The 26,094-nt window shown below is 42.7% G+C and overlaps 1 protein-coding gene across 5 annotated transcripts in view; it reads right to left on the reverse strand.

The window, feature by feature from the left end:
* Positions 1–26,094, reverse strand: part of ntrk2a (neurotrophic tyrosine kinase, receptor, type 2a) — a 96,449-nt gene that overhangs the window by 62,477 nt on the left and 7,878 nt on the right. The window contains exons 1-12 of one of the 5 annotated variants that reach the window (XM_061817206.1): positions 24,555–24,672; positions 24,413–24,484; positions 22,993–23,061; positions 22,626–22,774; positions 11,156–11,289; positions 8,534–8,666; positions 8,308–8,379; positions 6,265–6,513; positions 6,109–6,135; positions 4,567–4,578; positions 4,409–4,446; positions 4,237–4,336 (exon numbers count right to left, since the gene is read on the reverse strand). In XM_061817206.1, the coding sequence (XP_061673190.1) occupies positions 4,237–4,336; positions 4,409–4,446; positions 4,567–4,578; positions 6,109–6,135; positions 6,265–6,513; positions 8,308–8,379; positions 8,534–8,666; positions 11,156–11,289; positions 22,626–22,774; positions 22,993–22,994 (916 nt within the window). In that variant the 5' untranslated portion in view covers positions 22,995–23,061; positions 24,413–24,484; positions 24,555–24,672. Of the gene's footprint in view, positions 1–4,236; positions 4,337–4,408; positions 4,447–4,566; positions 4,579–6,108; positions 6,136–6,264; positions 6,514–8,307; positions 8,380–8,533; positions 8,667–11,155; positions 11,290–22,625; positions 22,775–22,992; positions 23,062–24,412; positions 24,485–24,554; positions 24,673–26,094 lie in introns of those variants that run through there. The other 4 variants (XM_061817204.1, XM_061817201.1, XM_061817205.1 and 1 more) reach the window with 4 other exon arrangements.

A 26,094-nucleotide genomic window follows, 5' to 3' on the forward strand; every position in this document is an offset into this window, starting at 1 on the left:
CATTTTCCATAGTGTGCGCTGGAGCCTCATCCCAGCTGACGGGACACACACTGGAATGGACGGCAGCCAATCACAAGGCACAGATTAAAAAAACGGACAAATATTTACAGTCACGCGTAAGGACACAAATACACTGAAGGAGGCTTCAATTAACCAACACGCATGTTTGCGGAAAGTGGGAGGAAACCGGAGTACCTGGAGGGGAAAGACTCCAGCGCAGCCGTGACCTGCAACGAGGACGAGCGCTATGAAAAAAATGGACGCCCCGACAGCACAACTTCATCCACTTACTGCGGCAAGGCCATTGCCATCGACAAACCGGAGAGGAAGCGTTCGGAGGAGGGGGCCGTGTCGAGCGTGCGCCGTAGCGCCTTCTGGCCTACGGCGGAGTGGGGCTGACCTTGAGGGTGTCGTGTCGATCGATCAAGACTTGGATTGCACGTGTGCGTGGGGGAGAAAGAGAAGCGAGGAAGCGTGCGAGTTCTCCAAACAAGAAGAAAGCCGAAACCTTCGCTAATGATGAATCATTGATGGCCCGCGGACAGCGCGAGATTTCCTCTCCGCGTCCCGTCGGCCCTGAAACTTCACTTTCTAGCGCTCGTTTTTTTGCCTTCTTCATTTCGGGCTCTCTCGCTCCTCTATCGCAACCTGAACAACGCGGTTTGGATCCAGAGCGTGGGCGTTCGATCGTTTTTTTTTTTAGAGCATTTCAAATTTTAAAGGGGAACCACAACACAAACTTTTGCTTTACGGGTATCTCAGCTTTTTAGAATAGCTGCGCATCTTCTTTATCAACTGCTGCTCACGTAAAAGTAGAACCTCTGAAGTTACTTAAATTGAAGATGTACATGGATTGAACATGAACAAAATGTCTTAAATACAATTTTGGAGTTAAAAAAAAAAAAAAAAAAAACAGGAAAATTACATTAGTTTACCACATTTTAAGAACAAACAACCAAAAATTTTGTTTTTTGCTTTGTGTGTAGTCTCAACTGAATGGGTCAGACATCCAATGTGAAATTGAACAACCAAGTACAGTACAACCTTGGTTCTTGACCACAATCCATTCCAGAAGGCGGTTCGAGAACCGATTTGTCTGAAAACCGAATCGATATTTCTGCGTACAGAGGCTCCGTTATACACAAAGTGCGTCATGGATCAGCTGGTCGGGCCGCGAGAGTTACGTTATTTACGGGTCTGGTCGCAGGCGTTTGAGTACCGATTTTCGTTCCAAAAATAAACAAAAAAAAATCTCTAAATTTTCATTTGAAAACAGATTTGTTGGAGAACGTAGACGTTGGAGAACTGAGTATTCACTTTATATCTCTCTTTTTTTTTTTTTTTTTTTTTAAACCTGACTATTTCTGAAAATCTCATCAAGCCATTCAGAAATTGTACTGTGACAATTTGGCTAAACTGTCATGTCAAAGCCAAATGGTAAGCAGAGCTGCAACGTTTGTTCAAGATAGTTTTTCTGTTTAATGATGTGACCACACGCACAGATTCATTACATGAATCGACAAAGTGGATTTCGGTGGCTTAGTGGTAAACCGCTGCCTCCACAAGTAAAGTTGCGATCGAAACTTTATGGGTTGGAGGGGAACAGGTTTATATAGGCCAAACATTTACACCACATGCATCGTTTACCAGATCTCCGCACCTTAAGATAGATACAAAAAAATAATTATTTCTCCTCTCTGTATGTTCTGAACTCCTATTTGCCTTGGTAATGTTATGCAGAAGGACATGTGGATGTAGCTCTAATTCCCATAGCTCTTACAATTTCTTCACAATACCATAATCTATCCTAATACCCCTCCCTACTTCCACGTGTGCTCACACGTATGAATAAAAGAAAGGAAGTGATTATTCCCGCAACGGACCGCAGTTCCACGGCAGCTCGGTGGCAGCTGTGACTTTTGGAAACCGCCTGCCGTAACACGCAGACGCGCTCGCACCCGCAACATGACTGTCAGGCAAAAAAAAAGCAACAGCCGGGCGTGTCCAGAAAGAAATTGGGCATATCGTGAGAAGACACCCGCTACCAAATGGTGGACATTTGGTAGGGTGGAGACGGCGAGATGGTTCGCACGCATACGTAGGGGCGCTTTTCTCAGACAGTCCACATCTGTACAGAACACACAGACCCATTCCAGCACATTAATCAGCTCATGTAAAACAAAAAATGATTCATGTTGCTGCTTCTGTTTTCTACTCAAGTGTACGCAGGCACGTGTGAACAACCCAAGCTAATGTCAGTCTTCTCGCACACGTGGCCATCACGGAGGAATCTCGAAGGTCTTATAGAGGCTTTTTCATTCCGGGTGATCGCATTTTTTTTTTTTTTTTAAACAAGCTGGTGAAAGAAGACAGCCCCGAAAAATAGCAAACACGGGCATCTGTCACGACTGCCAACTCTCCCCGGTGGGCTGTGAATCAATCACTGCCAAAATACTCCACTTCAACTGTCATAACCGCCGGACCCTGGCACATACTGTTAATGTGAAATAGTGTTGCAGGGTTACGTACTGCTTCAAGACTTTTACGTATAGCTCTACAAGTTTGTGTGGAAAATACAACGCATGCAATGTTACGAGCAGCAATTACGGTTAGTTCACAAAAGAAGGAGAAAGCCGAGCAAAGATATTAGTCAAATCTGCGCAGCAGATCACGTTAGAAGAATTCAAATGCTCAGTGAGAGCCATTGTCAAGACATCAGTCGAGTTGAGAGGGAAGAAATAAGAAACGGGCTCCGCAGTGGATGCCGCAACCTGGATTGGATGGATTCATGGACGCACAGCCTCCATTTTTGAAAATTTGCGCTAAAATTGTCAATTACTGTGGAACCCCTAAGGACGGAAGTCACTTTTTTTTTTTTTTTTTTTTAATTGCACATACAAATATCCAGTTTTGGGCTGAATAAAGGTGAGCTGCATTACATTTTACTTATTTCACGGAAGTATAAAAAGAAATTAACTCTCACAAAAGTAAAAGCAATACGACTCAAGACAAGCATTAACTCAGAACGCTCTAACCTGATGCACCAAAACAGAACCCAATGCAAACTAACGCGGCACACCTCAATGAGAACGCATTGGAATGCAAAGTACTGTCACAATTTAACATAGATTATCCCACAGCCATATACTGTTACACAACGTACCGTAACGCAACACTGTGAGCCACAAATAAGCCTTGTGCAATGCAAAATACTGCAATTGATCACTTACATGTACCACAAAGGAACTTAACCCATTCGTGGGCAGCATCCCATTTTTGGGACGTCATGATTTTCACGCTTTATATCCTTCAGTATATCACAATATTTAAGCGTTTTAATTTGAAGCCATTATGTGGTATCAGGAGAGGATAACCCATCGGTCAAAGTTCGCAGAGTTATTTCCTTTTCCTTCCTGACCCAACATGGCTGCCTCAAGTACACATGGAGCGTTTTCCGAGAGAAGAAAGGGAGAAAGGTCAGTATGCAACCAAGTTTGTCTTCAAAATGCTAATCCAGAAGTATTATCAACGCCCAAGTGTTGTTCTAAAATAAGAATTAATTAATAAACATATCTCTAGTATGCATCACTTCACAGAACTGATAACATACCCGTCCCAGTTTTGGGACACTGCCCGCGAGAGGGTACATCTTTTCCCCCCTTTGTTTTATGCGTTAAACGAAAAAAAAAAAAAGTGTTATTTCCTTGATTGTGGCCTGTTAGGAGACTTTTATTTCAATAAGGCAAAAAATTGCCACCCTGCCCACGAATGGGTTAATGTACAGTAGTCTGATGCAAAGTGCACGACGCAAAGCAACACACCGTAGAACGCAAAAGGCCAGTAACGCGACACACCTAACGCAAAGCACTGTGATGGAATCCACCGAAATGTGGTGTAATGCACACACCTTAACACCTTACGGTAATTACTCAGCAATACACCACGTCATAGCACAACAAAACGCAACACAACGTAACAGAATGCAAAGTTACATCGAGCTACTTGCTCAAAATCTTTGCACCGTAGCTTCTAGTGTATCTAAAATGATTGCCAAATTGAGCTCTCAGAGGCTCCGTCTTGTTTTTGTAACAAGGTGTTATATTTCTTAATTAAGGTCCCACCTCACAAGAACTGAAACTTCTCGGGTATCACCCAGCAGGAAGAGCTGATATACTGCATCTTCATGAAGCCATCCATTGCACACGTCAAAACAATCCTTCTCAAGCGCAAACTCACCTTTGATGCCGAACTTGGAGTTGCCGCCGAACTTGAGGATGGCCAACATGATGAGGAACCCGAAGAAGGCGACGGCGGCGATGCCCACCACCACGTACACCTGCAGGTAGGCCAAAAACTCGCGAGATTTGTCAAGCGGGCGGGCTGCGTGCGAGGTCGATGGAAGACTTACGGCGACTCTGTCCTCTGGCGGGTCTGCGGTGGGGCCATCTGTTCAAGGAGAAAACAAAATCTGTAAAGCAAGTCAACCACCTGTTGGATTTTGCGCTTACTTTACACATCATCGTAAGAGTAGCACCCAAAAAAATAAAAAGAAATTTGTAGCAGTACCTATGGGGAAGTCTGCAGTCAAGAGAAGGCGAGGTTAAGAAGCAGCAAGAGAGAGACACAAAAACAAATTAGACTGCAAAAAAAGTCAACACATTTCAAGTCTTGTTCCATCGACATGCAGCTTACAAATGACAGCGAGCATGCATTTCAGCGCCAAAATACAACGCCGGACCACGGGAACACAACAACGGCGCACGTGAAGCATGCAAAGACAAAATAGAGAGAATGTATACATATTTATAAAAAATAAACTTGGACCACAATGAGGGGAAAAGATACACGTGGCGTGGGCTGCGTTCCTAGATGCAAGGTTGCGTAAATATGCAACGCACCCTCTCCATAATGAGGATGAAAATGACACGTAGCACATGAAAAAATTGAAATTAAGGCATGAAGAAAATACGCAAAAAATGAGGGGAAACATATCTAAAAGTTTAAGTTAATAAAGTTACAGTATTCTGAAAAATATTTTAGTGATTTATTAATGTATGTTAGACTATTACCGGAATGTTTTAATTTTAATTGGGAAATGTCAAAATTGTCAACACAGTCTGAGCTACGCTCTTAACATTATGATGTTACCTTTGCAAAAATATGCATGAAAATATGTAACAAAAAAAAAAATCCGAATCCATCATGATTATACTCTAAGTGAAAAACACGTTTTAAGACCGATATTACAACGTTTTGTGCATTTCTTGTAAAATGATAGCATTATTCTTTTAAATTTCATGTTTTTTTTTTTACATATTACAACTAATAAAGTAATATGTGAAGAAAAAATACTGAAAAATGTTTTTATGTAATACTTCAGCACAAAATATGTAATACTATGAGAAAGTCACGTTAGTCATACCAAAAAGAATTAAGACAAGAAAGAATATTTTTCTACAAGATCATACTAATTTCATTAGAATTTTATTTAAATAAATAAGTTATAGGACAGAATTTATAATAAACCCAAATGGGGTACAGTATATATACACTGTATATGATGTAAAAAGTTGACACACCCCTGCTCAAATGTCAGGTTTCTGTGATTTAAAGAAAAAAAAAATTACCAAAATAAATGATTTTAAATCCTTTTCCCCCCCATCATTAATCTGGACTACAAGATGTACAACCCCATTATTCATTCATTTTTTTTTAATCTTTCAGAAAGAGGCAGTATACATGAGTCAAATATGATTTCACAAGTGTGCACACCCCTTTTATATTTGGGATGTGGGTATGTTCAAAATGTCCAAAATGGGATTCTGCACAAAGTTCTCATTAAACCCCAATTAAAGTTAAGATATTATATTGTGGTTGGCTTTTCCCAACATTTTTTTCATTATTTCTAGCAGAAATGGTGTTTTGTGCTAATTCAAAGTTTTATTTTGAAAATGTTAATAATTCCTTTCAGCCAAGTTCCAGTTTAGGAAAATCAGCCCCAAATACTTTTAAGTTTTGAAATTATGAGTGACTCCCGAAAGATTTTTCACTTTTCCAACAGTCCAACTTTATTCAAACAGTTTTCCATTTCATTTCTATTTCACTCACCGTAGTAGTAGGATTCTTTCTCAGTTCCTGCACAATGAAAATATTGAAACACTTGAGTTAGATCGATAGGCTAGTACAGACAAGACCTGACAGAGATTTGTAGTTTTTTTTTTTTTTTTTTTACTACAGTTCAACTGTGGTGTGCGCCACAATGACCTGTCAAGTGTGACTCCTCACCGTCCCAGGGTTTGTGCATGAAGTGGGCCTCGACCCGCTTGCGGTCTGTTCCGTACTCGTTCTTGGCCACCAGCGTGTACAGGCCGTTGTTTAGGTGCGTGGGACTGTCCAGCTGGAGACAGCCGTGATACTCGCGCTCAGTCTCCTCGTAGATCATGGTCTTGATGAATTTGTCCTCGGTCACTGCTTTGTCGTTCAGAAACCACTGCATCTGAGGTTCCGGATTGCCTGGGAAATGCGAACATTCACCTTTACCTTATTTTAATCAGTCTTGCATCAGTTTCTTGGCCTACAGTACTAGAATCTTACCATATCAGGGACATTTTTTTTCCCCAAATATTTCATTGCATTACCACTTAATGCCTGTAAAATCAGGACCGTCATCTCATGGGACTTTTGTCTATGGTAAAAATGCAACAATCTCGAAAAATGGTGCTATATTTTGAAGAAGGGTTAGTTTATCGGAATCCAGAATTTTGGGCCTGTGTGACTCCTGAGGCATCTTATGGGTACTGGCTAGTCAAGCAAAATGCAGATTTGGTTGTCGCTGATTCAAAAATTCGGGCCTGGGAAGAGTTCGGTGTGACCATGAAGAATGACTTCCAGACGGCTTTGAGGAAATTCTGACCGGGACGCAGCAGACCATCAACACTGTGTACTGTGGCGATGCGGCGCTTTCAACTTCGACTCGAGATGTTGTGAGATGATGGGGACGATATTTCAAAGGCCTCCTCATTTCCACAGAGCAGAGTCTGGTATTTAGGTCTCTGATGTCGCTAAAAACCTCCTTGGTGGCAAGGCAGCAGAGGTTCCTAAAGGCTCTGAATGTTGTGTGGTTCTGCAGTGCGGTTTTTGTCCTGGCCGAGGAACGGAGGACCAGTTCTAGACCATTGCCATGGTCCTTGAGGGTGCTTGGGACTTGGCCCAACCAGTCTTCGTGTGTTTTATCGACTTGACGAAGCTGTTTGACCATGTCCCATGGAAATTATGGGGTGCCAAACACCCTGATGTGGGCTACTCGGTCCGTGTATGACCAGTGTGAGAGTTTGGTCTGCGTTGCTGGCAGTAAATCAGATTTGTTTTTAGTGAGGTTTGGACTTCGCCAAGGCTGCTCTCTGTCAATGCTTCCTAACTTTTATGGACAGAATTTCTAGGTGCAGCCAAGGTGTAGAGGGGATTTGTTTTGTTGGTCTCAGTATAGGATCTCTTCTTTTTACAGAGGATTGTGGTTCTGTTAGGTTCAACTCTCACTGGAGCGGTTCACAGCTGAGTGTGAAGAGGTTGGGATAAAAATCAGCAATTCCAAATCTGAGCTCATGGTCCTCAGACGGAAAAGGTGGGGTGCCCTCGCCGGGTAGTGGATGAGATTCTGCCCCAAGTGTAGTATCTTTCAGTATCTTGTGGTATTGTTCACAAACGAGGGATGGATGGAAGGAGTGATCAACAGGCGGATCTGTGCAACATCTGCAGTGATGCAGACTTTGTATCGGTCCGCTGTGGTGAAGAAAGAGCTAAACCAAAGGGGGACGCTCTCAATTCACCAGTCCACCTACTGTATGTTCCCACCCTCACCTATGGTCACAAGCTGTGGTTCATCACCAAACGATGATGATTCCCGATACAAGTGACTGAAGTGAGCTTCCTCTACAGGGTGTCTGGGCTCACCCTTAGAGATAGGGGGAGAACCTCATTCATCCGGGAGGGGCTCAGAGTAGATTGAATGCTCCTCTGCATTAGGAGGAGCCAGAAAGATGGCGAGGTAATTTGATTAGGATGCCTCTTGAATGCCTCCCTGGTGAGGTGTTCCGGGCAAGTCCCACGCTGGAGAGAAGATGTCTTCTGGCTGGCCTGGGAAAGCCTAGGGATACCCTTGGAAGAACTAGATGAAGATGCTGGGAGAGGGAAGACTAGGAGTCCCTGTAAAGCTATTGCCCCCGCAACCCGACCTCATATAACCAGAAGAAAATGGATGAATGGGTGAATATACGATACAGGAAAAGCAAGAGTCTGACCCCATCTTACCTGCCACACTAAAGGGGATGCACCAGTGGTGATCTGGGATGGCGTCGCTCAACTTGGTGATGTTGGGAGGAACTAGGGAGATTAGCGACAGAGGACACACACACACACTTAAAAAAACTTAACATTAGCGAAGCATTAAAAGCAAAGAAGGCCCGTCTCGTCCGGTTCCGCACGAACGGCTTTCATCTAATTGGATTTTTGCAAAAAAAAAAAAGAGCAAACGTACACAGTATGTCCAACAGCACCGAGGACTCCTTCTCGCCGACGATGTTCTCTGCAGTGCAGCTGATCTTGCTGTTATGGTCCAACGACGACAAGTTGGACAAGCGTAGCACAGAGGTCTGGCCCGATGTCTCGATCTGCGGCCAGAATTTAATACAAGTCAGTGCTCTGAATAGCCTTCTTCAGTTCACTACTGATAATATTGCTAGTTTCACTCCTGAGTTCATGTACTGTGCAGTATTATTGATCCATGTAGTTCCCCACAATGCTGATGACGACTTGTGTCATTCTTATACTGAAGACGATTTTCTGTACGCGTATTTTACGATACATATTATTCTTGCCGCTGTTCAAATTCCCTGACCATTAAATATGCATCATCTTGTATTCTTTATAAATCATGTTTCACGTATGGTCCGCCAATATGAATTATTTACCATGTGCTGTATAGTTTTTTGTTGGCATCAAACAATGCTGTTGACTATTCCTTCTGCTGTTCACATTAACTTCTACATAGGCCTAGCTCATGTTTACTACTTTTCTATATAATTCATGTGAATATGATGAGTCATGTTTTGTGCTTATAAAGACACTTTATTGAAAGAGGCATAGCATTCGCTGCATAAACACTGCTGACGGGAAATTGATGGCTCTTAAGATACGATAGTTTTCCAGGTCACAAAAAAGGGCAGATGTGTGTTGTTTTCTTTTTTAAGAGCTTCTAGAAACACTCCCATGAATGTCATGACTATTCAGTTGTCATCTAATAGTAGCCGCACGCATATTTATCCAAGACGCTAGCAGAGAGATCTGTACCTCTGCAGAGGTGAAGTCTTGGTTAGCCTTTAGCCATTTTGCCCCCCCCCCCCCCCCTCGCCACCGCCACCGCCTGGAGTTTTTCAGGTTATAGTTTTGATGGGTGTCCAATTTTGGCCAAGTTGCTGTCCTGTTGAAGTTCCGATCGATTTGTAAATTATTTTTCTTACAGTCGTTGGATGGCGGTGGAAAGCTTCGAGAAAAGGTATGACCGCCCTCCCAAGATGGATGGACTGTCAACCCCCTCTCCTTCAATGTCCTCGGCCGTCTCCTTGGCTCATTTGTATGGGACCGCGGTTGGTTTGGGTTGCTTTCATCTGCCTCTTAATTACTGCGAGCCAAATCTTTTCCCGAGGACGTCTTATTTCATTGGCTAGCTTCAATTTATTCAGCACTCTAAGGTTTAGCTTCTGTCTTTTGCCTGCTGGATTCAACCCATGCAGCCCGAGGGTCACAATTTTGCACTTGTAAAATTATTAGTTAGGCGGAGGAACAATTAAAAAAAAATGGAGGCCTGCACTGGAAAGGAGAGGAATGAAGATTAGGCGGAGTAAAATAGAATACATGTGCGTGAATGAGAGGGGTGGAGGAGGAAGGGTGAAGCTACAAGGCGAAGAGATAGCGAGGGTGGAGGACTTCAAATACTTGGGGTCAACAATACCGAGCAATGGAGAGTGTGGTAAGGAAGTGAAGAAACGGGTCCAAGAGGGGTGGAACACTTGGCGGAAGGTGTCTGGTGTGCTGTGTGACAGAAGAGTAGGGCAAAGTTTATTAAACAGAGGTGAGGCCGGCCATGATGTACGGATAAGAGATGGTGGCACTGAATAATCAACAGGAAGTAGAAATGGAGGTGGCAGAAATGAAGATGTTGAAGTTCTCGCTCGGAGTGAGCAGGTGATGATGAGAAATGAGCTCATTAGAGCGACAGCCAAAGTTGGTTCTTTTGGAGACAAGGTTACAGAGAGCAGACTTCGATGGTTTGGACATGTTCAGAGGCGAGAATATTGTGAGGATATTTGTAAAAGGGTGCTGAGGATGGAGCTGCCAGGCAAAAGATCGAGAGGAAGACCAAAGAAAGGGAGGACATGAGGACAGTGGGGGTTAGAGAGGAAGATGCATGAGATACGCTTAGATGGAAAAAGATGACACGCTGTGGTGACACCTAACAAGCCGAAAGGAAAACAAGAAGAACCAGCGGAAAAAAAACATGGAAAATAGGGCGAGATATTGTCATATTAGTTTAGTTATTGCGACAGAGCTTCTTTTCCATTTTTCGAAATGCAGTATCTACCATATGTTTTGCTTTTCCTTTGGATTTTGGGAGGACTTTTTTTGTACGTTTCTTTTCATAAAATAGTGGTTAAATTGCTTCACTATTGGTATGAAATCCAAGAATTCTGCTTAAAAGATTGCCAGAACACTAAATATATTATCACGGCCACGTTTCACTCTGCGAGTGACTATTTCGAACGCAATTCATTCCAAACGTAGAAGACCTTCTTAATCATCATCATGATGATTTTTCCTTCAAGTGCCCCTTCAACATGAAGTCTTCTTGAATTATGCTCAGACAACACCCCAAATGCAAATATTTTCAGTCTATCAGACAAGCTAAAGTGCTATCAAAGTGTACAGCTCACCCTTTGGAAAGACATTTGCAATTATTCGCACAATGGCGCCATTCATTTCCTCACCCGGCAACCATTATTTTGATTCAGTGACGATGGCTCCGGGCCGCGATGCTTTATTGCGCTCATTTCCATGACTTATGGGATACATGCAGTAAATGTGTGCCTGTGTGTATACACACGTCGTAGCTGGTGACGAGCGCCATGTTCCAGATGAGGTCGGGCGAGGGCACTCCCGAGGTGGCGCAGGACAGCTGCATGTTCTCGCCCTCCATGACGGTCACTTTGGACGGCGTCAGCGTCGCCATGGGAAGCTCTGAGCCGAGGAGAGAAACAGCAACTTTGCTCTTTGCGCCTATTAAAAAAACTTTGCACGTAAACCCCCACATGCACGGAATCAAAAGAAAGACCTTGGATTCAAATTGGGTGCCCTCGCCTTTCATGTGTGCACGCTCACCTCGAGTCCGCACGCACAAAGAATCACAGAGAAGCGGTTACACTCATTAGCGATGCGAGTCTCCAGCATGCAGACTGCTAATAAACTTATTAGACACAGTTCCCTCTGTGTGTGCGCGCACATAAACAGGAATAACCAGGAGGCGACCCGTCAACGGCAAAATCCGCTCTTCAGACGAGACCAGACAACAAAACAGGTGATTTTTTTTTTTGTTTTTTAAAGGGGAAATCCAGTCCTTTGCATGAACGGTGTACCCAATAGGTCATGTAATATGTACCATATTTTGACAATGTGATGTTAAATCCTCTCATTTAATAGTGTTTTGAGAAGATTTTTTTTTTTTTTTTTTTTTTTTTTTTTTAAAAATCGACAATTACAAATTTTTAGGGCCGCAGCCGTTTTCGCGGGTCAGATGAGTTACGTGCGCGGACGTGACGTGTAAGGTGCCGCACCAAAGGCTCGATTACATTGCGCCCAGCGCTGATTTTTCGGATTTATCCTCATCTGAAATAGCAGTATCGGTTGAATGGGAAGACTGAGGAATATTTGAACCTGTGGCCATAAATGTTGAATATTCGGATGGCTCTTTGGGGGGGAATGACGCGGAGTCTGACTACTCTGAGGCCTACGTACGGGACATAAGTGTGTAAAACAAAGCCCTCAGGAGCTCCGGGCCGGCAGCCGCAGATGGTTCTTCGGACGGGAATGACGCAGAGTCTGATGAGTGAGCTCTGGCGGAAGGCGGGCCGCGAGCTCTGGCGGTGGGCCACGAGGCGAGAGTTGACGTTCGGGGAAGCCATTAGCCGAGCTTCAGCGGAGGCCTTTGGCCGAGCTTCGGTGGCGTCAGAGGACTTTAGCCTAGCTTCGGCGTCCGGGGCTAACGGCCTCCATCGCCTGGAAGCTCGGCTCGGGGCCCACCGCTGGCGCTCGCTCGTCAGACTACGAGTCATTCCCGTCCGAAGATTCAACATTTACAGCCACAGGTTCAAATCTGTATGAAAGTATTCCTCCGTCTTCCCGATCAATCGATACTGCTATTTCTTCATCAGATGAGGATAAATCAGAGAAATCAGCACTGGGCATAAATGGTGTCCCACGTAATCGAGCCTTTGTTGCAGCACGTAGCACGTCACATCCTCGCACGTAGATCATGTGACTCACGAAAATGGCAGCGCCCCTGAAAATTCGTAATTGTGGATAAAAATCTTCTCAAAACGCTATAAAATGAGAGAGAATTTAACATCACATCGTCAAAATAGGGTACATATTACATAACCTATTGGATACACTGTTCATGTAGCTTAGAACAGGGAAGCACTTGACAACGCGTTTGTTATCTTTCCACATTGCAAACAAGGCACGCCACGTTGTCGTCATTGACTCCAGATTGACCGTATGCAGTATGTTTGAGTAGGCAGACGATGTATTACCATCCTCTCGCCAACAAAGGCAAGTCAGGATCTGCTGACGTTGGTTTTATTTGTCTTCCAGACGTTCACCAAACACAGAAGGTTGAAGAAGGCAAGCACTTGCATGGGCTATTATCTTGGCATGATACGCTGCTGTTGTCTTCTATTTGTTTGTGTCCTTTTTTAAAATGATTATTATCTCGCATTTTAGCAACAAACCACGAGATTCACTATACGGGTTTGAATAAGCTTGCGGTGTATTAATACCCATTTGTTATTTTGTGCAAACAAGCACAATATGTTGCCAGTGTTGGTTTGTGGCTTTCTTAGTTCACAATATTTGCTTTTCAGAGACACAAAAAAAAATAAAAAAATTAATGAAAAAAAAAAAAAAAATCACCTTTTTATTAACCGGCGCAAACAAGGCACAATATGTTGCTTTGTCTTTCTGTGATTAGCTTTGCTTATTTGTCTCCAAAATACTTGAAATTTGCTATCTAGATTGAAAGGGAAAGGCAGTTGAGCACGTTCATTTGTTGTTTTGCCAAGTGCAACTAAACAAATGCAGCATATGTTGCATTCATTTAGCTTGGTCTTCTGCTTTTGACGCGATTGTACTCTCATATTAGCAACGAAACATTTCAAATTCAATGTATATATCATTTAACCTCCCCGCCCAACCAATGTGTCAAGGTCAGAGGGCAAACTCGAGTTCCTTGCAAGGATAAATTGTTAAAAGAACTTTATCTTTACCCCAATATTATCCTACCTATTCTCGGAAAGAATATAGCTGATGGATAGCCACACACCTGACTTATTTATACATACATACATACATACATTTTCTGAGCCGCTTATCCCCACGAGGGTCGTGGGACTGAATTTTTTACTTTGACCTTATGTGTGCCTAATGTCAAAGTTCATGGGCAAACGAGATAAAATAAATCAAATTAATTTGCAACAAACCACATAAAATGACACACCAAATTACAGCCCCTGATGCGTACCCTTCTGATCCGCAATCATGGTGTCAATGCGCCCTCATCTCAAGCTGCAATTTCATGTTCTTGAAAATGTCAAAAATATTTATGACAACAAATCGACCAATTTGGTAAGTCTCGCGCGTACTGTACTATCATTACTTCAGTAAAGTAACTATTATTCATTCGCTTTAATGCTGAGTATTTCAGTCAGTGGCATATAAGTGGCGCCTTCACAAAAATGAAGTTTTCCAAAGTGCTCGTCTACGTTTGAATCCTCATCAGGTAATGAAAGTCATGTTCGCCTTATTAGTTATTTAAGACCACGTAAAAATAGAGAATCCTCACAAGCGTCACGACCGTCAGCCAGAGGAGAGGGCGAGGCGTTGACAGCAAGTGCGCACTAAAGCGGACACATTTCTTATCAAGTCCTTTTGTCCGTCGGCCTGTCACCAAGGCAACCCACTTATCGCCACGGCAACCCATTCAATCACCACCAGAGACACTAAAAAGACAATCGCTTGAGCGATGCCAGCTGCCGCGTTGGAAGCGCTTATCTTAACAGCCATCCCATAAAACACACTTTGTCCAATTAAAGCGTCGAACCACCCAAAGTCGAGGCCGACTGTACCGTAAGGTGAGGAACACGGGAGGATCCTGCGGGGAAATTAATTCCACGCTCGGCTTTTGGTGGTGAAACCAGCCTTGACATTTGGTGCCTGCGATGGCCGCTTTGGGACGTGAGCAGAAGGAAGGAAGCGCTAATTAGCATGGCGCCGCAGCTAGCGACAACTTAGCGCGCATCCCCGGTTTGGCTCGCTCGCAGCCCGCCTTCATCCTCCGTCGTGTAAACATCTGGAAAAGTCACGCAGCCCAGGCCTAACTCACAAAATACACTGCAAATGCAAAAATTTCACCATCTTGGTTTTTTTCTTTTTTTACTGCATTGTAAATTCAATGCATACCAAACTGGTCGGCACAGCTGCGAGTGGCAGGTCCATAACTGCAGTCAGTCTGCATCTTAACGAATAGCATTACCCAAAAAACTTTTTAAACTAACTCCTACTGCTGCTGCTTTTTTGTGGCAATCCATCCATCCATTTTCTTTGCCGCTTATCCTCACAAGGGTCGCGGGGCATGCTGGAGCTGATTCCAGCTGTCAACGGGCAGGAGACGGGGTACACCCTGAACTGGTCGCCAGCCAATCACAGGGCGCATGGAGATAAACAGCCGCACTTGCAATCGAACCCAGGTCCTTAGAACTGTGAGGCCAATGCTTTACCAGCTGATCCACGGTTCTGTGGCAATATTTTTTAAAATACTGGCTGTTTATATACTCAACCTCAGGTGGGGGAGGTGCCTTTTTTTGGGCTAATAGTACAAGTGATGTTGAGTGAAAAATGTCAATTTACCGGCAAAAATTTTAAAAAGGACTTATGGTGAAATGAGGCGACTGGGCAGAGCAAAAACCCGAAACAACATTTTGCCGTTAGAGACACGGGCTACTGAAGAGGTAGAGTTTAGGCTCTTTAATACAGCGGCGGGACCAACATCTGTGCTGCTGTTATGGTTAGCAAATGAGTTCAAATGGGCTCCTTATATGAACAATAGCATCTATGGAATCATAATATTTACCGCTTTTTTTTTTTCTGTAAGTGGAAAAAGGGAGGCGCAAGAAGATGCAACTATAGTAAAGCCTCGGTTCTCGAACATCCCCGTTTTCGAACAAATCGTTTTTTTAAATGAAGATTGAGATTTTTTTTTTTTTTTTTTGCTTCTGTTTTCAAACGAAACTCGATACTCAAACGCCCCCGACAAAACCCAGAAATAACATATGGCGCACGGCCAGACCAGTTGACCCACGACGCGCTTTGTTGTGAATTCTCAGGCTGCCAAAAATACATGGAAATAACATCGCGTGCTGCGCAAGCAGTTGACCCACCCACAACGCGTTTTGTTAGTCAATTTGAACGCCCCCCCGGAAAAAAAACAGAAATGACATAACGCATGCGGCGCAACGAGGGTACTTTTGTTATTCTGTATAACTCCGCCTCCGTACACAGACGTGTCCCGGTAGTGACTGTTGTTTTTCTTCTTATCGAGGACGACCGTATTAACCCCCAATCACGGCTCCAAAGAAGGCAAGTTGCTTGTTTAAAAAGTTATTCTGCACTTTTGTTAATAAAAAATTTTACATCGAGTCACTACAGATACGGCAACGCACCCCCAGCCTAGCGTACCCTACTCCTAAAGCATACATTTTAAGCAAAAAAACAAATCAAATTTCTTAAATTATTTTATTATACAAAGTATTTAAAGTACACATGTATTTCTACTATGCAATTTATTATCAGGAAAAGCTAAAAAAATGCTTTAAAAAGAATTTTTTTAGGCTTGGAACGCATTATTTCTTTTTCGATTCATTGTCATGGGAAAGATCGATTTGGTTTTCAAACAAATCACTTCTCAAACTGTTTTCTGGATTGGATTGTGGTCAAGAACCAAGGGATCACTGTATTTGTGGGATGGTTGGTGTATTTGAGAGAAAAAAAAAAAGAAAAAAAAAAATCACATCACTTTCTATTATCTGAAGGCTGCAATGCGACACGTGGATCCACATTTTTCACTCCCTTGTAAATGTACCTCACTGAACCCAATTAGACTTTATAAGTATGTTGACATCTTTAAAGGTCAGTTGTCCCTCCCTTTGACAGCATCCATATGGCTGGACTAAAGGCCATTACTCTTAAAAGACTTAACACTCAAATGAAAGATTCGCTTTATAACAACCCCATTTATCATTGTACTCGGTGCTTTTACCTCCCTCTCCCCTTGTTTTTGTTTTAACGGGCGCGATAAAAAAAGGGTGTTAGTGGGGCATTCGCATCCCGCCGGTTTCATTCGCTGGTATTCAACCCAAGTGTCCTTTCCATTCCGATGACAGAAATTCACCAGAAGTACGAATGCGCTCCGTCGACGCTGGAGCCATCTGGGCCCCCTCGGGGGTTTACTGCCCACATGTCGGTTTTATCTCTGTGCACAGGGAAAATATTGTCTGCTTAAACCTCAGACACTGCTACAAGTTGGAAAGGGAAAGTTCAGCCACTCCGTTGCAAATGGGAGGTGGCAACTGTTACTGGCGTATTGTAATGCATGTAGTCTAATTTCAAATAATGATTACTCGAACAGTGTACCAAACTGAACTGTACCGCTGGGTTGGAGCAAGGCGTTTGGGAGCATTTAAAATGTATACTGGTTGCTCGTTGCACGGTGGCCTCACAGTTCTGAGGGCCCGCGTTCAATCCCGGCCCCGCCTGTGTGGAGTTTGCATGTTCTCCCCGTGCCTGCGTGGGATTCCTCCGGGCACTCCGGTTTTCCTCCCACATCCCAAAAACGTGCAACATTAATTGGAGACACTAAATTGTCCCTAGGTGTGATTGTGAGTGCGACTGTTTGTCTCCATGTGCCCTGCGATTGGCTGGCAACCAGTTCAGGGTGTACCCCGCCTCGTGCCCGTTCAAAGCTGGGATAGGCTCCGGCACACCCCGCGACCCTCGTGAGGATAAGCGGTGAAGAAAATGGATGGATGGACTGTATTACAGTTTTTATTAATGTCTGACTTCCTAAAAGATGACGTGCTGAATGTTACTGTAGAATAATGTATTGTTTTTAATCCTTATTGATTAAAAGTAATAACTTACTTTTACACTTGTGTGATGGTGAAGAAGCTTTTTTTTTTTTTTTTTAAAAATAAATAAATAAATAAATCTATGCCTTCACACTACACCAGGGGTCGGGAACCTTTTTCGACAGAGAGCCATAAATGCCAAATATTTTAAAATGTAATTTCAAAAGAGCCATGCCATATTTAAAAAAGTAAATAATTGGATTAAATTAAATTAATTGCACACTAAATTGCCCCGAGGTGTGATCATGAGTGTGGCTTTCTGTCTCCATGTGCACTGCGTTTGGCTGGCAACCAGTTCAGGGGTGTACCCTGCTTCCTGCCCGTTGACAGCTGGGATAGGCTCCAGCACTCCCCGCCAACCTCGTGAGGATAAGCGGCAAAGAAAATGGATGGATGAATGGATTATTTGATGCAAAATATAGTTAAATAGAACAAACGCACAACGTAGTCGAGCAAGGACGATGGTGGTTAGCGTATCTGCCTCACATTTCTGAGGTTTAGGGTTCAAATCTCTGCAGGTTTTCCCTGCCACTCTACTGAAAGTGAAAAATACTGAAATTGCAAATGGTCGGCATTTTTGGGGGGAATTTGTCTTAAGCGGGTGGCTAATTTGGGCAAAGTTTCTATTAGAGGGATGGAATCTATTTCAGCAAACACATTTTACGGACTTTGTTAGGTGTTTTGGTGAGCAACAAAGTACAAATAGGCTCCAGAATACCTAAAAACCGTATCATAAACCTGAGATCATTACACTTACTTTATTATTTTTCCAGAGCGAGGTGTCTATTTGAGGTAAGTGCTTTTTTTTTTTTTTTTTTTTAAATTCAATTAGGAGCTAAAAGGGACTCGACATTTTTCATACAAATTGTAATGACATGGATAGTACTGGCTTGGGCATTACGGTGAAATTGTTCCACCATTTCAAAGAATTTGTTGGAACGTATGTTTCCTACATTACCTGCAGGATTTTTTTAACTGAATACATGAGACAAGACCCTCCACGTTTGAAGTATTCCTTGCACAACCGCCTCGTGAGCTGCTTTTGCTCTCCGTCTCTGTCTTTACCTTCTAGCAAGAACACTAAATCATCATCCTGATCTACTGGCTATCACTTAAGCGTTTTTAAACCGAGTGAGACGTATGCCCGCGATCAGCGAAAAGCCCGAGGGCACGGCCGTCGACGAGCGGGCAGACGGACAGCGGAACGCGCCAGCAGACGGGCAAAACGCCCCGAGCCAACAGAGGCTAAGCGTCCAGCTGGAGGTTTTCTCGTGCTCGGCGTAACCCCGACAGCCTCGGGGGCTCCGACCGGACCGTGCCCGCCTCCTCGTGTGTCACTCGGCCAAAAGGAGGTGAGGTGGGGGTTCCCCCGAGGGCCAAGAATAACCTCAGCTGATGGGCAGGAGGAGGAAGGAGCAGATCAATAGGAATCCTGCAGACAGTGTTTGTGTTCTCTGCATCCCGACAGCCTTGACCAATCACTGACCGGCCATTAAAAGCCTCTTCTGCTCTATTATGGATATTTATTTAGTCAGTTAGTTCACTAATTGTTCTTGCTTCTTTCTTTATATTATGCATGAAATGAATGCATTTTACTTTCAATGTTTTTTTGTGTGCAAATTTCTATCAATACAGGGGAAAAAACTACGAGGCAGCATACTTGGATGACAGCCCGGAATTGCGATGAAATCCTACAGTCAGTCGCACACAAATTTCCTTATTACATTTTTGTATTTACATGTACTAAGATTTTGATTAATGTGTGACTTCATACAATACAGTACAATGTCAAAATCTTTGGGGGAGAAAAGAAGCACAACGAGTCTAAAAAATTCATCCAAGTTACTGTAGAACAGGGGTGCCCAGAGTTTTTTTTTTTTTTTTACCTCAAAATCTACTTTTCAAGCAGCCAGCCTCTCGCGAGCTACCGACAAGAAGGTGGAAGGGAGGAGATGATGATGACGTTCCCAAACCGTTTAAAGGTTAATGTTATGTTGCCTCCTATATTTAAAATACAGAATTAGCTTTTTGTGCACTGTATTGTCTGTGCTTTCATTCTGGATCAGTCTGTGCCAAGGTGGAATTTTAAAATTACACACCATCTCATCCTGCACTTTCTACTTTTGCTATAGACCACACCTTTCCCAATTTCGTCCAGTTTAACCATTTTTTCTTCCATTATTCACATACTCCGACAGTCACTGCATCTTAAAACAACAGCATTTCTTCTTTAACTTTCTCCATTAATATCGGCAGTACACCTAAGCAGCACGTCTAGCTCGTCTTTGCTCCACGTTGCCCAGACTGTGTTGCTCACGAAAGCAGTGGTGGTGGACGTCATTATAAAACACATTAATGGGCTGGGTAAGTACTGTAACATTTGTAATTTTGAGCGTACGTCTTTAAGCGCTTGGGTGGGGGGTGTAAGGTAAACTAGGAAAAAGAGTGTGGCGGAGCAAGCGGTCATTGTTTGAGAAAGTCCTGTGTGCTGCCTAAAAGAAACCAGTGGCTTCTTCTTTTCATTTTCTTTATAGTACGTATGCGAATTGTGCCATTGGATGTAACAACCAGTCATCCCTCTTGATTTGATATGAAGAGTTCTAAACTTCTTATGACACTTGCGTGATGGTTCAGAACGTTGAAATGTTAGCGAAAACACTGCCTGAGCAGTTTTAGAATGGCGACAATATGTAATTCTTTTCACTATTCCCTCCCATGGGAATGTTATGTGACAGAAGAGTCTCTGCTAGGATGAAGGGCAAAGTTTACAAAACAGTGGTGAGGCCGGCCATGATGTACGGATTAGAGACGGTGGCACTGAAGAAACGACAGGAAGCTGAACTGGAGGTGGCAGAAATGAAGATGTTGAGGTTCTCGCTCGGAGTGACCAGGTTGGATAGGATTAGAAATGAGCTCATTAGAGGGACAGCCAAAGCTGGATGTTTTGGAGACAAGATTCGAGAGAGCAGACTTCGATGGTTTGGACATGTTCAGAGGCGAGAGAGTGAGTATATTGGTAGAAGGATGCTGAGGATGGCGCTCCCAGGCAAAAGAGCGAGAGGAAGACCAAAGAGAAGGTTTATGGATGTGGTGAGGGAAGACATGAGGGCAGTTGGGGTTCGAGAGGAAGATGCAGGAGATAGGCTAAGATGGCAAAAGATGACACGCTGTGGCGACCCCTAACGGGACAAGCCGAAAGGAAAAGAAGAAGAAGAAGAAGAATTCCCTCCCATGGGAACAATCGCTTGCAAATGCAAACTAGCCAGAGGTGAAAGTCCATCGGCGGGTCTGATCAGGCCGGGCTGTAACGGGACCCCGTTTATGAACCGCGTCTAAAATAAGGCCACTCATGAAAAATTCATTGTGGTGGTACAAAGGAGGCAAAGGAAGAGTGTGTCAATTAAATGCAGACGTTTATATACTCCAGCGTGATGAGCACGCGAGGAGCGCTTGCGGTCCGCGGCGGGCCGGGCTCGGTGCTTAAGTTGACATTGGACTCGTTAGGACTGTAAATAACGATGTGCTTCGCTGTGGGCTGCCTTTTGCGGTCTTTTATCAGCGTTCGTTGAAATATTTCGGCTAGTTTAGTTTTAAGGGCTTGGTTGGGCATCCTTCTTTGCCTAGATATCAGACGCATTAATCCAAAGCTACAATTACAAAATAAGCTCAATTCGAGATACAGTTGGATCCATTTTTTGAATGGAGTCTGTCCCTCTAATACACAGGTGTCAAACTCAAGGCTTCGGGGCCAGATCTGGCCCGCCACATGGTTTTATGTGGCCCGCAAAGCCACATAAAATCAGTCAATTTCCACGATTCTTGTAAAACTCTGGACCAAAATTTAAAATTGTCATATATCATAAATGATAACGTTAAGATATTGCAGGGATTTTTGTGTTACCAAACGTGAATTGTTGAAAAACACATGACACCTTGATTTCTGATTCCAAAACTAGTTGATAAATTGGTTATGTAAATATGATGAGATTACATACAATACACCTCTGAGGGAAACAAACTCCAACGTGGCCCACGAGAAAAATGAGTGACAAGCCTGCTCTAATAGACAAGTGAACACCATCTAAAAGAGACTATTTGAACTCTGTTGCTGACCAAAAGAGCAACGATACGCACGGGAAGTGCTTCAAGATCTCATGCGGCTCAAACGCTGACGACATTCCAAACGCCAAAAACAACGCAACAATCCACAGGAACCCGCTCTCGAAAGAAGTCAAGCCGCCATGTAAGGATGACGGGGAATCAATAATAGACCAGTTTAGTTCTGCTTCATCTGCATTAGTTAGTTAGTTAGTTAAACCATAAGGTCCATCGGCCATTCAGTTCCGCAGTTTGTGTAATTTAGTACAATATGCGAGTTAGTTAGCCAGGTAGTTAGTCAGTTTGTGCGAGCATCCATCCGTTAGTCAGTCAGTATGTCCATTCATAAGTGTACTGGAATTTCTCGAAAATAATGCGCACATTTTTCCAAAATATTTTCAAAACGTTAATAGAGCGCATTACTGTATATTTAGGTATGGATGAAAAATAAAAAATACAATCACATTGTATAGTTGTCTACAGGTATACAAATACATTTGGATATGACATTCGATGTCTTATGTTACACATTTTTATTTATCACAATATTGTGCTTCCCCCACCTGAACTCTATGACCTCCTCCGGGAGCTTTGCATTTTACGATCGTTAGCGTAGCATGTTTGTTGCTACTGCGCCAAAGATCAGAAACGACAGTCCGTGAGTTTGTTTTAACTTAAACCAAGACAAAAAAATGTCGACTATAACGGCTAGTTGTCCAGCTCCTTTTAAAAAGAACTGTGTCATCACTCGTGCCGATGAATTAATGATTGTTGTACAGGCAGTTTTTTTTTAAAAACCATGCAAGTACAAACAAAATAAAAATACATATAATTCCCAATATTTTGAGCATATGGGTAGCAGCATTATACTCAGGAAATTATGGTATGTTTTGTTTGTGTGCAAGATATTCGATTCATTCCCTCAAAAATAATAGCGAGCTGTGCGTGGCAGTGCATTATGCGCATTACTGCCACCTACAGGACTAGGGTGGAGCGGTTTTCGCGAATGCGCGTCCTCACCACAGTTGGAGAGTTTGAGTCTGGACAGCAGGCTGCGTCCGCCGCCATCCTCGATGCAGCGCAGCTCTTGGGTGTCGGCCTCCTCTCCCAGCCACAGCTTGATCCACATGTTCTCGCAGGAACAGTGCAGAGGGTTTCCTGTCAGGATCCTACACACACAAAATGCAGACGGTCAAGGACAGCGAGAAGCAGAGCTGGACTACTTTTTTTTTTTTTTTTTTTTCCCCACCTCTATCTCCACACGATAAAGCCAACTTGCATTAAAAAATTCTGAGGGCATAATTCTGCAGCACGTAACATCAAACAAGAGCGCTCGATTTTCCCCTTGGTATCCATCTTGTATAGACAAAGCCATCAGTCGACTCACATGTAAGAGATGTTGAGGTGTCGGAATAAGGTCCAGGACAGCGACGACAGGTTGTTGTCTTTCAGATTCCTGCCAAACCAAGAGAGGATTTGGTTTGAATTGTCGCAAAGAAAAATCAGAAAGAATCATAGTGATGATGATCAGGATCCTAACTTTGTGTAGTTTGAACCTGTACGGCTAATGAATGTTACTCTAAAAGTAGATTTTTTTTGCAAAAATCATCAGATTTGACTGGAACATTAATGACGTAAGTAACGGTATCATGATAAGACTAACACACGAGTCAATACAGCTGAGTGACTTATGTGCTCCTTTTTTGGTTAGCAAAAGAATTTGGAAGCGCTTATCTGTTAACTCTTGCAGTTACTAATTTTTTAAACCTGATGAAACAGCAAAAGCATCTATTTTGCAGAACTAATACATCAGGTGTTTTGAAGGTAATTTCGCTAACATTGCTTGCTAGCTTAGCATCACGTGGTCTTGATGAAGGGTCACGCAACACAGTGATCCATTGTGTGCTGATCTTTCTCCCATCACTACTGATCTAAATAGTAAACTTTTGTAAATATGACTAAAATGTTGCAAATGAAACGGGTTTGAGGGTTTTCTTGTTGTTGGCGTAGAGGACTCAAGTTCAGAGATGCAGCGAGGCAAAGCAGGACTCTCATAAAGATATTTCATATCTAAACTCCCAAAAACAAAAGACAAGCAGGGATCCCAGAAGCACACATTAACTTTAATAAAGTCCAAAAATCTAAATCCAACATAACAAAGAAATAAGGAAACAAAAACAAGAAACATGAGGGGGACCAATGGAAACACGGTTTATGACGACGAGCCGCCAACAGACAGCGGGGAACTCAATGCAAACACATTGACGGGACAACGAGGCACGCCTGGACAGGACACGAGTGGGTGGAGGGAGCTGATTGGTGGCCACAATGAACAGGCCCTGCTAAAAAATTTCTAAAGAACTATAAAACTTTAGGACCCAAGGCCTATAGAATTTCCAGAGGAATTCTATAGAAAACCACCAACAAAGTTCTGTACAAATTCTATAGAAAATTTTTAGCAGGGGGGTTAATGAGAACAGGTGGAAAGGGAAAACTTCGTGAGCGTAAACAAACAAACCAAAAAAAGAACATTCACAAGTGACACGGGGGGGAAAAAACGACATAAAGCAAGAATTTCATCTCATCCAAACAAAGTCAACAGAAAGTTCTTGACACCTTCGACAGTACTCCTGCCTCTTAAGCGTGCTTGACACGTTTTACTAAATTACACTTAACTCAAATTATGTTGAAGCCGTGCCTTATTTTTGCCTTCTGCTCATATTTAAGAGGACCAAAAAAAAAAAAGGATAATGTAAAGCAAAATAATTGAAGGGTTTTTTTGTGTGCGTGTCTGTGTTTGTACTTACAGGTATTGTAATTTGACGTTGTCCTGAAAGGCCAGTTTGGAGACGTACGTCAGCCTGCTGTTGGTCACCGTTCTGACAAACAAAAAAATGTCATATTTACCACACGAGGGCACAAATGACCAATAAAATAATTTATCAGTACAGTATTTATGTGCTGCTGTGATGCCTTGTTGCACACGTCATGTGGCCCACGCCACCTGGGCCAACTTCCTGCTTGCTCGGACACGCCCACTAAGACTATCCAATCAGAAACCTATTCGCCCTCCAGATCTATTGGCCAGCCATTAGCGCAGGAACTTTTCGTTTGTTTGGTTTTTTTTTTTACTCTAAATGTAATTTAAATTTTAAATTGGTGTTGTTCTAGGAACACCCCTCTGCCGATTGCTTGGATTTTGGGTTCTTATGTTAATTATAGCATAAGCACTGAAAATGTGAGTTGCATTTGATGCTTTTATTAACGCTTATCCCATCCAGTGTCTGCCTTTGGATATTTGGATGCAATTAAATGCACAGGGAGAGGAACTGTTTCAATAGGAAGTGTCGTCCTATACCAAAAAAAAAATGGAATGTAACAGTATTAATTATGGGCTTGGCTGAAGCTCATTTTCGACATGCACTCACAGCTGACAATTTATTTGGTACACTATTCCACTCCAATCGTGTGTTTTGTGCCCGCTTCCTGTGTGCAGCAGCAATTGAATCTGCTCTGTCCTGTTTTTTTATTTTATTTTTTATGTATTTATTTTTTATTCAAGTGACTCATGACAAATGTAGGGAGAGGAACAGCTTCAGTTGCAAAATACTTTTTTTTCCATCTACAAAAAAAAAATAATCGGAAAATATACTTTTGTGTTAAATGAGAAAACAAGATTTCAAATAGAAGTAGTAATATAATTTTAGAATATAGAAATATTGCATGGAATTAGTAATAAATATGAATCCAGATGACTTAATGAAAATATTTTAAATTATATATATATATATATATATATATATATATATATACATACACACACACACACACACACACACATATATATACACATATAGATACATTTGAAATGAATAATTTAAGTATCAAACTATGTAATTACTATTTCAATCAAATGTAAAAAAGTGGGGAGGTGCAGGTAAAATACACCCATCCATCAATTTTCTTTGCCGCTTATCCTCACGAGGGTGACAGGGAGCGCTGGAGCCAATCCCAGCTGTCAACGGGTAGGAGGCGGGGTACACCCTGAATTGGTCGCCAGCCAATCGCAGGTCACATGGAGACAAATGGCCGCACGCACAATCACACCTATGGGCAATTTAGAGTGTCCAATTAACGTTGCGTGTTATTTTTGAAATGTGGGAGGAAACCGCAGTGTCCGGAGAAAACCCACGCAGGCACAAGGAGAACATGCAAACTCCACGCAGGCGGGTCCGGGATTGAAACCAGGACCTCAGAACTGTGAGGCCAAAGCTTTGCAGCTGAGCCACCGTGCTGCCTCTTTAAAATAATGTTGAAATAAATGCTTAATATACACACATACATACATATAGATACATTTAAAATGAATAATTTAAGTATCAAACTATTCAATTGATATTTCTGTTAAATTTAAAACAGAGCAGAAAAGTAAATTGTGTACATGCAAATAAAATACAGATTTCTTTAAATATTAGAAAAAGAAATGTAA

Source organism: Syngnathoides biaculeatus, chromosome 4 (genome assembly GCF_019802595.1).
Source record: "Syngnathoides biaculeatus isolate LvHL_M chromosome 4, ASM1980259v1, whole genome shotgun sequence".
Taxonomy (NCBI): Eukaryota; Metazoa; Chordata; class Actinopteri; order Syngnathiformes; family Syngnathidae; genus Syngnathoides; species Syngnathoides biaculeatus.